At 40.3% G+C, this 17,149-nt stretch overlaps 1 protein-coding gene across 4 annotated transcripts in view; it reads left to right on the top strand.

The window, feature by feature from the left end:
- tsc22d1 (TSC22 domain family, member 1) overlaps positions 1 to 11,570 on the top strand; it is a 29,538-nt gene extending 17,968 nt beyond the window's left edge. The window contains exons 1-3 of one of the 4 annotated variants that reach the window (XM_048239098.1): positions 5,538 to 5,917; positions 9,808 to 9,859; positions 11,206 to 11,570. In XM_048239098.1, coding sequence (XP_048095055.1) covers positions 5,832 to 5,917; positions 9,808 to 9,859; positions 11,206 to 11,463 — 396 coding nt within the window. In that variant the 5' untranslated portion in view covers positions 5,538 to 5,831 and the 3' untranslated portion in view covers positions 11,464 to 11,570. Of the gene's footprint in view, positions 1 to 5,537; positions 5,918 to 8,987; positions 9,305 to 9,330; positions 9,680 to 9,807; positions 9,860 to 11,205 lie in introns of those variants that run through there. The other 3 variants (XM_048239097.1, XM_048239099.1, XM_048239096.1) reach the window with 3 other exon arrangements.
- The last annotated feature ends 5,579 nt before the right edge of the window (positions 11,571 to 17,149 follow it).

Genomic DNA, 17,149 nt, shown 5'->3' with positions numbered 1-17,149 from the left:
TTCAGGGTTGTAGAGAGCGCCTCTGCAAAAAGGTTCAGCTGTTATACTGTATAACCTGTCCTGTGGTTTGAGTATGCACTTTTATCAATCAACCACCTCAGGATATGCAGAAAAAATTCTAAGCACAAAAGCAGAAGTGCGAAGTTCAGCACAGAACAGGAAACGTGGGGTCTATCACATACTTTCCTTCATGTCACATAGAATTGTCAGCATCATCAAATTCAATATTATGCATCTTCCAGTGGTTCCCGTTTCCTCTCTCTTTGTTTGGAGAGTTCCGGTTAGTGCTCCACCTTAATGAATGCGTTTACATGGACATGTAGTATCCTACTTATTATCGGGTTATTTAGTTTTCAGATTTTGTGTTTGTGCATGTAAACATCAAATCCCCATTTCAGAGCCCCAGATAAGTCCTATATTCCGTTTTTTGAGGAATCCGGTTATGATGGCCAGAGTACTCAAAAAGAAACTGGTATATTATTATATAGAATGATTAGATCATCACAGTGTTTCCCAGATAATTGAATTCCATTTGTGGTTGTTGGTTTGCAGAATTAACTTGAATGCAACCGTTTTTAACAAATACAAGGATACAAGGATACAAGGATACAAGGAAGTTTATTGTCACATGCATATAGTTACTGGAAGTAAGAAATGCAGTGAAATTATGTCTGGTGTCAGCCTATTTGTGCATTAATGGGGGGGGGTAAAAAGTGCAGTAGAAGAGGGGTTTAGTAGATTAAGTGGCAAGGGCTGCATAAAAAAGGTGGGGGAGGATTGAGATTGAGTGCAATATGTGTGTTGGAGAAGCTTCCTCATGAGACAATGTGCTGTGTATTGGGGCAGTGTGCTGTAAGCATGTTGGGGATGTGTGTTGGAGAAGCTTCCTGATGAAATAATGTGCTGTGTATGTAGGGGGGGCAGGGACTTACTATTGCAAGCAGAGTACTGTGTGTAATGTATGTGAGTGATGACAGTGAAGATGTGTGTGTGGGCGGAGGGGAGGGAGCAGTGACTGTGTGTGTGTGTGTGTAGTGTGTAGGTGGGTAGGTGGGGGGCAGTGTGCTGTAAGTATGTAGAGGATGTGTGTTGAGAAGATCCTGAAGACAATGTGCCGTGTGGGGGGCAGTGTGCAGCAAGTATGCAGAGGAGGCTTACTGTAGCAAGCAGTGTGCTGTATGTATGTGAAGTGATGACAGTGATGATGTAAGTGTGTGTGGGGGGGTCAGGGACTTACTATTGCAAGCAGAGTACTGTATTAGTACAAATTAGCACAGCGTGGTTATGATGCTAACCAGATTTAAGCACAATTTAGTACAACCTGGAAAATTATTGTGTGGTGGTCAATGTTGATATTGTGCTGGCCGCCACAAATATAGTCAATGTATGGGAAACACTGCATCAAGCAGGTCAATGATCCAACTATATGTCCTGATCAATACAAAAACACTAACAGAATTAATACAAAATCAGGTTTCTGCCATGGTTATGTCAGTTCCCTGAACTTCACAACAAACCATTGGGGGGCGCTTGAGAAGAAAGCACAAGAAGACCAAAGAATCTGGATGATGCAGAGACCCCATTACATGTTATTTACATTGTAGTGCATGCTTACTAGCTAGAAGAACTGGAGGCACAGAGCCAACAGCCGTTATCAGAACCCATACAAAATGGGCCATTTTCTGTCTTTTAATGGTTTATCAGGTTATCTGTCTTTTGGTCTGTTAGATGTATATTAAACAATATCTGTCCACAATAACGATTCTGTACGTCTTGAATGTCTTACAAATATTGTAAAGGTAACATGGTATTTTACAGAAAATTACACAATCCAATGAGGCTAGTAACGTAACCTAGCGTCATTAGAGAAGAAGCTAACAGCTGAGGAATGGCCAAAGAGTTGGGCTGTCAGGTGTAATGTTGATTAAAAAAGAAATAGATAAATGAAATCCCAGTGTTCAGTTGCAGTATATCTCATGTAATGCTGGAGACTGTCAGGAAGTTATTTGCCTCAAAAAACGTTTAAGTAAAGAAAGGTTGGTGGCTGTTAGGAATTTTAAGTGGTGGTGGCTAAGGTAAATGTAGATTTTGAGGGAGGACACCCATGTTAAAATACACAGGGTTTCCACAGGTCATGGAATTTCCGGGATATCCTGGAATTTTAAAAAGTTTATTCCAGACATGGAAAGTCAGGGGATTCTATCATGTTTTTGGCCAAGTCATGGAATATCAGCGAATGTGTAGCATATTCAAAATGTAATTGGCATTTATCAAAAATAATATTTTCCATGCAGTACTTTTTTCTTGAGTTAATTCACATGCTTCCCATAATGCTGTGGCTGGTTTTTGTCTGCTTGGCACAAAGGTCTGTATATCTTTCTGGTCTATTAAAGGTCAGGAAATGTAGCTTATTATTCTGTGAAAGTCAGAGAATTTCACATTTGACTTAGAGTGGGAACCCTGATTACATTTATAGACATACTCGTTTGACCATGTTGATGGGTATGTTGTTGCATGTGATTCATACTGTGTAAAACATATATAGTCACGTTATAGAATGATGAAGTTGTTTAATAAGACTGAGAAAGTCCTGAATTTTACATGACTGTCCATTAGGACCAACAGTTTGCTGCCTCCAGACCCCCAATGTGAGGCAACATATGCATTGACTCTAAAGAAGTCCATTCTGTAAAGAGGAATGGGTGCAGGTGCATGTCATTAGCTCGTGTGACAGAGAGAGACAGAGCTGTGTGTAAGAGGAAGACAGGGATAAACAAATAATGAAAAACAGCTCTGTTTCTAATTGCAGATGGTTCAACAAATATACATAATGGCCAGAGGGTTGTTTTTTTCAGTTTGTGTAATGTTTTATAAAAGGTTCATGAGTAATATGAACTCTGTTGTGATGTTTGCAGTTTAGTTTTTAGTGAAGAGTATTTTTGAAATGAAATTGATTTTTATTTTATTGGAAAATTTAAATTTATGTTGATTGTTTTATGTTGCTGCTTTTGACTGTGCATGTTTATGAGATAATATAACATAGGCTTATGCACATTCCTTGTAAGGGCGCATTCAAACTAGACCCTTTGGTCTGGACCCGAGTTCATTTGAAACGATGGTTCGGTTGTCTTTGCTAGTGTCTATTGAACCCGGAACCTGACCAGAATCTGCTACAAAAAATGGTCCGATTCACTAGAACTTTGGTGTGGTTCGAATGCTAACCGTTCCAAAACCAGGAAATAAACTGCCGTATAGATAGATAGATTGATAGATAGATCGATCCCCAAAGGGAAATTCAAGTTTTTGTGATGTTGCCAAGCGATATTGGTAAACAGAAGCTAGTGTTTATCACTTAAATGGACCCGGGTGCGCACATACCATTTTAGTCCCTTGAAAATTACCATAAAAATGCAGACACTTTGGTCCACTTTGTTTGATCCTTAATACCTTAATTTTCATAGGAATCCAGAGTTCTCGCGGAAGCATTTGCTCAGCAAGAGACTCTGGCAACAAATAATGTGCACGTAACTTTTGCCCCTTGCATCGTGGGGAACCACATCTGTGTATCTGATATAGGCGGGCCAGAGGTGAGCTAAACAGATGACAGACATAGTGTTATCCAATTGCATCAAAGTCCGGAATCAGTCACTTAACATTGATCGTATAGTGTTATCCAATTGCGTGCAGTGAGATTTTCAAATGTGTGCTTGGTGCCGCCCCTCGAGTTGGGCCATTACGTTATTCGTGGCCAGACCCTTAATCTTTCAGATTGGGTTTGGTCCTCCAGGCTATCATTTTCATATGGTGGATGGAAAGATTTGCTTTCATTGGTAAATCAAGATTTCCTCTAGCTCCTTGCATAGATCGTCCCCCCCCTGCCATTCTTGCGAGGAGCACTCTCTGGTTGGCTTGGCACTGGGTTTTTGACCCTTTTTGTGTGTGTATGTAATGGGGGAAGGTATGCTTGTGTGTGAGTGTGTGTCTCACTTCTGACTGGCTTTCTTTTGGGGGGGCTAATCCCACTAAAGCCAGGTTTCACTGCACATTACTCATACCTGATGGCCTTGTGTGCTCAATCTCTGCACACTTATGTAACACCATTTTATGGAACATTACCAATGCATTTACAGAGTGCAAAACAAAGCTCTATATATTAGTGTGGTTTTGATCACTTGCAGTATGCTGTGTCAAATGTTTATCTCAGTCCAAGTATTGCATGGTATCAAATCACACAATTTAGTTACCGTGGCAATATACTTTACAATCCTTTGAAGGTTCCCTGTATCGGTGGGGAAAATTAGCCCAGTATCTCTTTGTAGACACAGTTCAATTGTAGCATTAGTAGCAAGATCTGCTTATGCTTTGCTTATGTTTTGATGACTTCTTTGAACTGTTGCAAGCAGAAAACTCACTCAGTTATGTCTTTTTCTGCCAATGGGCCCAAATTTGCAGACTTGTGGACTCTTTCTCCCAGTGCTATGTGTGCAGAAACTGTCCTCTCCATTCTGTTGGTTGTGTGCCGCATGTGAGTGTGAGCTGGAGAATGCAGGATGGGCTTCTGTTGTGCAACTTGCTGTTGTCAGCCCAATTGGCCAAAAGGCATGCTCTCATGCAGCGAGGCAATATGGGTATTATTTGTCTATGTCAAAATCCCACTGATGCTTAGTTGTACTTTGAACAAGTAGTTCTGAGAATGAATGTGGTGATTGACAATGTGAATGAATGTGATGATTGAGAATGTCTACCAGTTAATGCCACTGATTATGGTAGTGGGTGCATTTGTACTAGTATACTAGCAAGTATTTAGTATTTTCACATGATTCCTCATCAAATTCAATTTCCACTCTGTAGGATTCTGTAGCAATCTGGTAAGATTACAGTTAAAGGAAGGTTTCTGGGTGCCTGTCTGTACTGTAAACAAATTGAACAGTCTCTCCAGATATGTTATGACTAGGCACCATTCTACTTGGCAGCACCTGAAAAAAAAACAGAATCTCTCAGTGTTCACACATAGGTCAGTATAAGGTCCGCAGGTTAGCATCATATCTGAATCATCCGAAGGGTAGGACCTCCGTTTGACAAACCGCATATACTCCGGAGGTTATATCTGAAAGCGCTTACTGAGACCCCATCTGAAAAAGACTGGATAAAATCCCTTGTTGTTCAGTGTATTTGAAGAGGTGGAACACCCTCCTCAGCAGGCCACCCAAATCTGAGAGAAACATAGGCGTGCTTCGTTGGTTGCAGCCTTGCTAAGCCCCACACTGGCCCACAGGACTGATGAGAAGTGACAAGATAAGTCCAGGCTCAAGTGCAGAGGCTCATTGCTCCACACTCTGACACCACCCCAATGCAGGGAACAAAGTGGGAAAGAATTGCATTGCTATGCCTCAGGGAGAGGAGTGGATAAAGGGGAAGGAGAGGGTCAAGGGAAGGGACAAGGGGCAGTTTTGGAGGGGCACAGAAATGGAGTCGGCAACAGCTTTGTTTCAGCCTCTCGTCAAAGAGAAGGAGAAAGATCAGTGGGAAGATTTTAATCTCTGTTGATGGTTTATGTAACTAGCAGGTCACATGACCTCAGGAGCTGTATGACATCACAGCTTGCCTTGCTCTTGTTTTCAGTCAATCTGAGGCGAATCTGCCTGTAAGACGCACAAAGGCACAGACAGCCTTGTTTGCTTTTACACCCATTCTCTCTCTGATCTCTTCTCCATGTCACACTACAGGGATAAAACAGTCGTTTGTGTGTGTCTACATGAGTGTTTGAGTAAGCCTTGTGGAGAAAAAGAGGAATAAATTCTGTATCCGAAGTGGGGTTGATTGACACATCAATGAGAGAAACATTTTTCCAAGTGCAGGGCCGAGACGAAATGGCCATGAAGCTATTGTTCTGGGAACTGGAACAGCATTTGAAAAGGTAAAGTGGCTGAAGTAAGCTGGAAATTAAGCAAACTGTATAGTTATGCCAATCTTAGAAAAAGAAACTAATTTGTCAAAATGTAGAGAGATAGATAGTTAATAGATCGGTAGGTTGATAGGTAGGCATGTTGTGTGTGTGTGACCTGTTTCAAGTGCCCGTTCTCCTCATGAATGAAAGCTTCCTAAAACCTTTATCAATGAACTAGGCTACTCTACAAAGTTTTCACTCAAATTTTGTAAGAAACTATACGAGATTACTTGAATGTTTCATTGATAGTATTTGAGTTAGGTTGGTTACGATCCTTCATAGAGAAACAAACTGTATTTCTCAAATGTATGCCCTAAATGTGTGCGGTGCAGGGCTCCTTTGGTGTTAGTGTAGCATGTTGAGGATGAATTAAAGTATCAGGAGCTATACTCAATGTTGTAGTCTGGGTCCTGTTATGGTCAAGATCTGGATCAAATAGGTCATCACCATCTAATGACTCTGAGTGCTGGGACTTTAACAAGACTGATTCATGTTCAGATCGGGGACTGTTCTGCAAGCTTTGTTAGCACTTCGCCCACATGCTAGTGCATCCAACCTGATGTCATTGTAACATGGGACTTCCTCATCTCCCACAAAAGTTTGGTTGACTGCTGGAATTCATCACTGTACACTGTGCAGCAGCCTTTGTTTAGTGGTGGTTGAGAATGATTTGGTTGTTTGGCTTAAACAAGGCCAGTTTGGTCTTGCTATTGTACTGGACTTCGATTTTGAACTGTATCTAGGCCATGAGGTGATGGTTTGAGTTCAATAGGTGCTCTGAGAAGTAAGGCCATGGATCACAGTTGTCTGACATATTTTGTTCTGAGGTCAGGTCATCATGGACACTGAAGGTATATTTGGGCTCTGTAATTCCACCTTCCATCAAAGAACACCGGAAGAGCTTACTTTGAGCTGCTTAGGTTTTGGCTACACTTGGTGTTCCGTTACATTTAATGAGGATAAGCGATCTATATTTGCTATTCAGACACACAGATAAGTCTGCCTGAAACATGTAGCTACAGTATATCCAGTATATACTGGTTAGCGCTTCGGACTTGTAACCGGAGGGTTGCCGGTTCGAACCCTGACCAGTAGGAACGGCTGATGTGTCTTGAGCAAGGCACCTAACCCCCTCACTGCTCCCGAGCGCCACTGTTGTAGCAGGCAGCTCACTGCGCCGGGATAAGTGTGTGCTTCACCTCACTGTGTGTTCACTGTGTGCTCACGAATTGGGATAAATGCAGAGACCAAATTTCCCTCACGGGATCAAAAGAGTATATATACTATACTTACTTACTTATATCCCACATCTTCATCATATTGATCTGTTGTCTTTCCATAAATTACCAAATGTGGTAACAATAGCTGTTTATGACTTATTTGCCAGTAGGTATCAGCAGTCTGGACTGGAAATGGCTAAAATTCATTTATGGTTATCAAGTAGAAACTTGGGTCATGTTAGCACCCTCTGGGCTACTGGTCATTTCAATTTTATAGTGAAGTCTACTGGTCATTTCAATTTTGCAGTGAAGTTGTGATTGGCCATGTTTTGATTTGGCATCAACACAAGCTTGCCTTGTAAACACTCTCCTATCTAACGTGTTTTTGTGCATTTCCACATAGTATGTTTTTCTCATGCACTCCACAAACAACCCTTGTCAATTGTCTTATTGTCTTAATTGGACATGGTTAAGGATGGCTACATTTGATAGGTCTTGTGACAATCCTTAATAGGGATTAAAATCTAGGGATGTTCAGTTTTGAATTGAACTTCCATCCTCAACAACCATGCCCTTGCTTGTGGTAAAAGCTTTCCTGTTATTATCTACTTTCACATTATAGCCGAAGGTAACAATTGTCGTGACACTGGCAAGACGTTTCCCCTTATAACATTCAAATGTATTAAATTTGCTTGTGGATTTTAATTTCCTTTTTATTTGGCTTTGTTAAGAATGTCTTTTCATTGTGATGGAATGGCCCACAGGTAACAGTGTAGGGTAATGAATTGTTCACATAATTTTATTTTTTATTGCACAACAAATGGCATCACTATAAATCATTCTATTTTTTCCTCATTATGAACAAGTTGACTAATTATGTATACATTACCTATACATTTTAGATATCTATAAAAGTAGGGCTGTTGACAATGTAGAAAATATTTGCAGGGTTCCCATGGGGTCACGGAATTTCTGGAATATCATGGAATTTGTATAAAGTCTATTCTAGACATGGCAAGTCAGGAAATTTTATCAGGAAGTTTGTAGCTGTTTGAATTGTACTTGTCAAAATATACATTTCCACACAGCATTCAGGTTTTTAGCTTTTTCCATTACTGCTTGAGTGGCTGTGGTTAGCCTTATTTTGATTTTTTTTTAAATGCCCATTTCATTTTCCACTCGTTACACAGCTGCTCTAAAATCTTTGGTGGTGAAGTAATTTCAAGTATATTATAATCATTCATTAGCAGATTATGATTTTATATATATTTGTCAGGGAAAAGTCATGGAATTTTACATTTGACTTTAGTGTGGGAACCCTGTGTTTGACTCAAGCTCTATGTTGATGTTCAGTTTATTTAGAGCTGTTCTTACTTTAGCCAGCAAGTGGCAGTGCATTTACGTGTGGAACAAGATAATCGAACAGGCCTTTCACATCAGAAAATATTTATTCTAAGAACTAAAATGTAGTCTGCTGTGCAATAGGGTTTGCTTCTTCTGAACTGACACTTTGATTTTAATTTATCTCTTCATTAACAGTTTTGTAAAAAAAAAAAAAAAAAAACATATAATTAATGTGATTCCATCGACTTTCTCAGTAAACAACATGGATACAGAGAAGATGCCCTAGTAACGAGTTTGGAAATTCATATCTTGTTCCAACCGGTTTTCGTTTGGAATATATTATGATGATACAGTCGGATGAGATGCTATTGGGGGCGTATCTACATATAGTTATTAATATTAATGTGTCTCTTCGCCAATAGGAGTCAGCGATGTGCTGTTTTTCTCGCATAAATTATGCAAATTGTAGAGGCTGCAGATTTTCATGAAAGCGCAGATGAGCTGACCTTGGCGGTTTTTTGTGCCGCAGTCCTAGAAGAACGCTCTCAGGATAGAACCCTTCCCTTCGAGGCTATAAGCTACCTTGCTTGATCAACCTTGAAAATGTGATATGTAATCAAGAGACGGAGGTTGTGCTGTAGGCTACAGCTACATCCTATGGATAAAGAAGCATGAATTGTGCATGCCACAGCGTGGCGATGGATCTTGGTGTTTGTCAGTTGAGACATTTTTCGATATCTTTCCTGTCGTCATTGCTGGAAACGGACAACTCGCCCGTTCGATTGGATAATAGGTACATCATTTCAGTGAACTATTTTGAGGGGAGAAGATATTAGAGCGATATTTTGGTTGTCTGGACATTCATCATCCAGGTTGAGCATCAGGAGTTCGTAATGGAAAGCCGCCTTTGTTTTTTACGTTTCTGTTTTCTCTCTCTTATTGTGCCGAGTAGCCTAATACAAAACAATTCTGCGTGCTGCCATTTTGTTACGGTCGAAATATGTTGTTGCAAGTTGTAGACTCGCTTTCACCAGGGTTCGGATGCTGCACCTATTAGTGCGTGGAATATCTTGAGATGTGCCGCTGAGTCAACGTTCGTTAACGTGATTGAATGGGTTATGTTAAAGGATATTTGCTTGAATCATGCATATGTCACTTTAATTTCCTGGTAAAGTTGTTAGGTCTTGACAAATGTTTGTTATTTAGAGGCCTATGTTTGTCATTGTAGTTTACCCTGTGCAATTGTAGCCTAGGTGAAAGGAAAATTAAGTGATCACTGTTGTTTTGTCTCTGCAGTTCCTCGGGTGCCAGTGTTGTTGCCATAGACAATAAAATTGAACAAGCAATGGTAAGTCCACTATTCCTTTCTACTTGTTGTTTATTTTCTGTACCATATAGGCTACAAAGGTCAATGCATTGATAGACTTAGGCTTAACGTAGCCTACTGAATGACATTTAAACCAATAACCAAATTGCATCCCTGGTGGAGTTACATAAGGTATTAAATGTGGTGCTTGAAGTGTTCGATCACAACTTTGCATTGCAGGGGTTCAGTGTGGTCATGGTGTAAGATCTTTAGGGGGTCAGTCTTGGCTCATACTATGACCAACAGCTATGTCATACTGGATTCTGTTGTGCACTTCAAAGCCTTGCCCACTGTTGCTAGGCAAACCCTAAATCTTTGACACTGTGTTAAAAATATCTCCCGCTCTGATTGGCTGCTGGGTATGTGGGCAGGCCATTGTGCTGATTTTATGACGTTTTGTGCAAAGCAAAGGAGGAGGATCTATAGAATGATGTAGCAAACACATATCCAACGTAGTTAGCCTTTCCTTCTTAGGACTTTGAAATGTATTTGATTAATTTGCAGTTTTCTTGATAAAACCATTGTCTAGACCAGTGTTTCCCAACCTTTTTTCCTTGAAGGCCCCCTTGCCTAAGACAAGCCAGGGACCCCTACCCGAAGTCCTACTCGCATACACACACAAAAAAAAATAAAGTGATTAATTACAAACTTATAAGTTCAGAGGTCAAAGGTAAAAAAAATAGCTACATGAATTTAAATGTGGAACAAAAATATGTTTTAATTTGGATTATACAGAAGTTTGATTATCCAATTGGGTGTGTTATTGGGATTTTATACATTTAATGTGCGCAAATATAATTTTGGTAACCTTACAACCTCAACCCTGGCAACATTGTGTGGACCCCCTGCAATCTTTGGCGACCCCTAGTGGGGTCTGTGGACACCAGGTTGGGAACCGCTGGTCTAGACCAGTGTTTCTCAAACTTTTTTAGACCAAGGAACACTTAACCAATAAAAAAAAAGAATCACTGACCACCTAGCTAAAACAAAAAACAGTAGACCTAGTTCAACAGTATATTACACAATAGGTCTACTCACTGAACCACCTTGCTTATTGTGTCAGAGGATTCATATGATTTAAACTGGCGTAGTTTACATAGGCAGTGTTGCAGGATTTATATACAAGTTGGTTCAATATTGCAACTATTGCAATTACCACGTTTGCTCGCGGACCACTTGAGATAGCTTGTGGACCACCAGTGGTCCCCGGACCACAGTTTGAGAAACACTGGTCTAGACAGTACTTTTTTGTTCATTTTGTGTTTGTATTTCATTGCCATAAATCTACATTTTAAGGGACACACAGATATTTTCTTTCTTGCCTTCAGGATTTGGTGAAGAGTCACCTGATGTATGCCGTACGGGAGGAGGTGGAAGTTTTGAAAGAGCAGATCAAAGAATTGGTAGAGAGGAACTCTCAGCTGGAGCAGGAAAACAACCTGCTCAAGAACTTGGCCAGTCCAGAACAGCTGGCACAGTTTAAAGCACAAGTGCAGAGTGGCTCACCGCCGGCTTCCATTCAAGGTAGCCAGCAGCCTGCCCCATCGGTCCAGCTTGCCTCTCAGACCTCTGGGCCTTCTGCATAGCCGCCTTTTAACACAGTGGCATAAAGACTGTGCAAAACGACTGAATGCAAACATGCTCAAGCTAATGATCATTAAACCTGAAGATCGATGCCTCATTTACAGGAGAATTGTTTCTTTTTGCACATATTTGACTTTCAAAACTTGATGCAGTGTTACAACTGAGACACAACTGACAATCCGGTCATGCTCCGGAAGCTGATGATGGAATGTTGCCAAAAAAGACAAACAAGCTGGACATGACATTATGAATCACTGTGCCTAAGTCTAATAAATTTCAAATGTTGTTCATTTCCATTAGTGACTAAGGGATTGTAAATGTTTGTCATTATGCTCCCTCAAGATTTGTCTGTGTATGTAACCACAGCAGTCCTTAGGTCTGTGCTCTTGATTGGAGGAAAGCACTTTTCATGGTTTCATGGTGATGGATGGTCAAAAGTCAGAGCCCCATCTGGCATGGGGCTGGGGTGGGTGGGAAGTGTTCATTTTGTTATTGTCATAATTATTATTTATAATTGTTTGAAGGGAAAACACTTTCTTCAGGATAGGCTGTTTCCTTTAAGATTGAGCTCATCATTGCCCTTGTTAAACCCTTATTCATTTTTTTAAGAGCCTGGGTGAAATCTTGTGTTGGGTTGAGCTTAAATACTAAAGAGAAGGAAAACAGTATGTATATTTCTGTACATCTAGTGTAAGTGCTTTGTAAAATAACAATACCATGGAAAGAGTGGAGAGATGCTATTAAATAATGCTATTAAGCCTCTACAAAAAATGGAAACAAGCTGATTATTAAGTGACCTGAGCATTTTGGGCAGTCTTTTGAATGCTGTTATTCTGGGAGTGGAGCACACCAACAGTTGTAAGGATGTTTACCTGACAGAACACCCGGTTCCATACACTGTCTGTATTCACTCCTACTTGTAACCATTGGTCACTTGAATTTCTTATGAAGTGTTGCATCCAGGCTTGGAATTTCACCATTTTAGGGGCAAGGCCACTTGGCCTTCAGCTGGGCATATTTGGTGGGTGGGAGGCACAAAGGCCACATGTCAGGGCACCAAGGCCAAAGTAAACTATACAGTAGTAGGCTATAAAAATGATCACAGTTGTACTTAGCCTATTCACAGCAGTAGACCTGCATCACTGTATCTAGGCTATATTTAACATTTATTTTATATTTGGCCTGTTATGAAATCATGTTTTGAACAATTTAAACACATTGTGAAAGCCCAAATGTGGAGACATGCATGTCGAAATTTGCTGCAAATTCAAAACCGGAATACTATGGAACGGTTAACTGTACAGGGGACTGCTTTACACCTTTGTGTTCGGTAAGGTCTGCTATGTATTCTGATATATGGTTTGTCGTGTTGAACGAAGGGTTGGTGAAGTATTCCACCGAGATGAATGGGTAGGGAGATGGGCGCAGAACCTTTTGTAGAATTTATGATTAAATTGAATCATATTATTTACTTTTCTCACGAACCGTTCACCACAGCAATTAGCGGCTAACATCATTTAAAAGATGAGAAAAAGCTCTTTTATGTGATGTGATACTTTGTCTGTGTGATGAGTATGCTACTTCGGGAGTAGTTCAACTGAGAAGAATGGGTGAATTTGGACGCACTTTCTTTCTGGGCGTGCGCTGTTACTTTCTCCACTGCGTAAAACACTAAATTAATTTGCGCTGTGAATGCTAAGCTTATTTTGACAGGCCATAGGCTAAATAAAAATCACTATTAGTCGGACGCAAAGTAGAATATTGAAATAAGGGGCCACCAAGGCCACCTCTGATTTTCAAAGGGGCATCACAGCCAAAGCGCAACGACGGCCGTGGCTGCAGTGAAATTCCTACCCTGATTGCATCCACAGATTTCATTTTTATTTTGACAGTGAAACACTCTGGCTGATAACTCTTAACTTGCATTTGCGATGAATATCATTACAGAATATGGATATGACTTTTGCATTACACATATGCTTATGTTCTGTGCATGTTCCTCAAACCAGATAAGTTGTAACAACTCAGTTGCACTTCTCAACTTTGAATAAAATGTTACAGAAAAAAAGATTTTTGATAACCAATGGTGTCCATGTTTGCTTTTACTGTATGCAGAGTTTTCAAGGTAAACCTTCCATAGGCCGTGGCCTGCTGGTTAGTGCTTCAGACTTGTAACCGGAGAGTTGCCGGTTCGGACCCCGACCAGTAGGCACGGCTGAAGTGCTCCTGAGCAAGGCACCTCCCCGAGCACCGCTGTTGTGGCAGGCAGCTCACTGCACCGGGATTAGTGTGTGCTTCACTGTGTGCTGAGTGTGTTTCACTAATTCACGGATTGGGATAAATGCAGAGACCAAATTTCCATCACGGGATCAAAACAGTATATATACTTATACTTAAATAACTTGATTGGAACTTTGACTAGTGAATGTCATTTGCATGGGGTTATATATCAAATGTGTACATACCCAGATCCAGACCCAGATAGAATGGACTGATGTAAGAGCATTTTAGTGTTGAGCGGTCATCTAAATATCAGCACCTTGTCATTCTAGACATTCCAGCTCTATAATTCTTTTGATCTACAAATGATGACGATATTAAAGGAGCAATGCCATACACTTTTCAACTCACTTATAACACTCCCAGAGATGCTTTTGTAAAGTCTGCAGGGTTTTTTATCAAAAGAATGTTTCAACCTGTTTTTCTCATGACGTTCTAACAATCTGAAAGTAGAGATTCACCGATTGCAATTTTCTGGTTGGATTCCGATTTTTGACCTGCCAATTTCATTTCTTCTAACCACTTTACAGCACACACAAATATTTATTTTCTATCTTTGCTTTAATAGAACATTTCAACTGAATTTTAATCAATAATGGAATGGCTGTTAAAAAATGGAACAGATGAACAGACAGATTCTTCTTCAAATCTAACTTCAGCTGTAGTGTTTCTTTATCATAGTCCTTAAAAAGGACAGAACACAGAATACAGTATGATCATGTTAGTCGATTATTAAAGGGCATTAACAAATAAAGTGCATAGAGTTCTGAGAAACCAAACAATCCATAGTCTATAATAACAGTAGAGACCAAATGCAGTACGATTGTATATAGAGCATTGTTGATGTGCATTAATACAGTGCATAGTGATCAGAGGTAGTCAGACAGTCCATAGTCCATGTGCAAAGGGAGAGGGGGCGGATAAGGGCGGCACAGGGGCTAGTGTTGGGTCTTGGTGTTGAGCAGCGCTATGGTGTTGTGAAAAAAGCTGTTTCTGAGCCTGCTGGTATGACTCCTAAGGCTCCTGTGTGTAAAGCTCCGGTGTGTGTGGTCCTTGATGATATTGTGTGCACGTCGCAGACACCGAGAGTGATGAAGGTCGGGAGTGATGTGCCAATGCTTTTTTGAGCAGTTTTCACCACTCTCTGTAGGGCTTTCCTGTCAGTCATTGTGCAGTGATATCGACAGTGCAGTGATAGAAGTTACGGTAACACTTTATTTTAATGTGTCGCTGTTACAGTGTACCTACCTAATTAGGTACAGTGGTACAACCTGTGTAACAACATGTACTATCAGGTACTATCATTGTACTTGCATTATGTATTTGTGGGTACCTACATATAGTTGTTACATTATAATACTGAGTGCTTTTACAAAACTTTGCCAATTTGCCTAAATTTTCATCAGAGGCAAAGAGCTGACCTGAGACCTGCTGGATGGGGTAAATCTGGTCATGATAGATTTGATATACAAAGCATTCTTAGCTCCAGTCAAGGCCTCATTGTCTTCAGTACATGTAACAGCGGTGCTGCTACAACCTTGTTACTCTTTGATACAGTGGAATAAACCTATTAAGTGTACCAGTTAATTACTTACATGTACATATGACATGTATGTTATGTCTTCAATGTCTTGGAACAGGTCTACTAATTCACTACATAGTACATATATCAACTGTGTTGGTACACACTTATTGCTCTTTGATACAGTGGCATAAACCCATTAAAATGAAGTGTACCAGTTAAGTACTTACAATTACATATTACATGTATGTTGTGTCATTGGTGTCTTGGAACATGTCTGCCATTACCCTACATACTGTAGTGCATGTATCAACTGTGTTGGTACACATTTATTACTCTTTTGATACAGTGGAATAAACCCATTAAATAAAGTGTACCAATTAAGTACTTACATCTACATATATACATCCTGTCAATGATGTTATGCATCCTGTAATTGATGTGTTGAAACGTGTCTGCTGTTACACCACACAGTACATGTGAATTAGTAGACCTGTTCCAAGACAAGACCTGTTTTGTAAAAGCACTCAGTATTACAATGTAACAACTATATGTAGGTACTCACAAATACATTATGCAAGTACAATGATAGTACCTGACAGTACATGTTGTTACACAGGTTGTACCACTGTACCTAATTAGGTAAGTACACTGTAACAGCGACACATTAAAATAAAGTGTTACCGAAGTTACCAAGGATCTGAGGGGAGAGTCCAGCTTTTTTTAGTTTTCTGAGGAAGAAGAGGCGTTGTTGAGCTTGGTCAGAGTGGAGGTGTTGAGTGACCAGGAAAGGTCTTGTGAAATGTGGACACCCAGGAACTTTAAGCTGGTGACCCGCTCTACTTCAGCACCGTTGATGTGAATGGGTGTGTGAATGGCTGCCTGCCTTTGCTTTCCGGAAGTCGACAATGAGTTATTTGGTTTTGAAGGTGTTCAACGCAAGGTTGTTATTTGCGCACCATGCTGCCAGGTGCTGCACTTCCTCCCTGTAGGCTGTTTCATCATTGTTCCTGATCAAGCTGAGCACTGTTGTGTCGTCTACAGATTTGATGATTGAGTTAGTGTTTTGAATGGGGGAGCAGTCATGGGTGAAGAGGTGTACAGTAATGGGCTGAGGACACACCCTTGTGGCACACCAGTGTTTAGAGGAGGTGTAGTGGAGGGGAGGAGAGGTTATTTAACCTCACCATCTGGGGTCTGTTGATCAGAAAGTCCAATATCCAGGTGCAGATGGATATGTTGATGCCAAGCCTGAATTTCATGATCAGATCAGATGGTGTGACTGTGCTGAAGTTGATGACATCCAAGCATAAGAATTGCTATTATCTAGATTTAGGTACTCCAAAAAATGAAAAAATATATATATAAATAATTGAACATGTTTTTAAATGTTAAATCATATTAACTGACATGAATCCTACATGAAACATTACCATCTACAGCCGTGAGAGAGCGCTCTCCAATGCGCACTTTCAGTCAGAAATTAGTGCCTGACACTGCGTGAAAAGCGTGATTTTTGTCCCCATAAACGCTCGGAGATCTCCCTAATTTTCGGCAGTTGCCGGCAATTTGCAACCCACGAATGTCGCGTTTGTCTGTGCCACAAATTGTACTATGACGTATGTGGAGAGCTTGCAGAGTGCTAATGGCTCTAATTATCATATGAATCCAGCGAAACCGCGCCTGACCAGGACTGGCTTGAATATCCTTACCCAGTATTGGATGAAACCACAACTTTTAAACAAGAAAAATCACTCGTGATTGGTTGGCAGATCTGTCACTATTTGTCACCCTGGCTCATAATGTAACCCCCAATAATAAATTATAAATTAATATATTTATTTATTTATTCATTCATTCATTCATATGCTGTATATTCATGTCAA

Source organism: Alosa alosa, chromosome 3, assembly GCF_017589495.1.
Source record: "Alosa alosa isolate M-15738 ecotype Scorff River chromosome 3, AALO_Geno_1.1, whole genome shotgun sequence".
Taxonomy (NCBI): domain Eukaryota; kingdom Metazoa; phylum Chordata; class Actinopteri; order Clupeiformes; family Clupeidae; genus Alosa; species Alosa alosa.
Note: the sequence above shows the minus strand (reverse complement) of the source record. Positions and strands in the feature narration are given on the sequence as shown.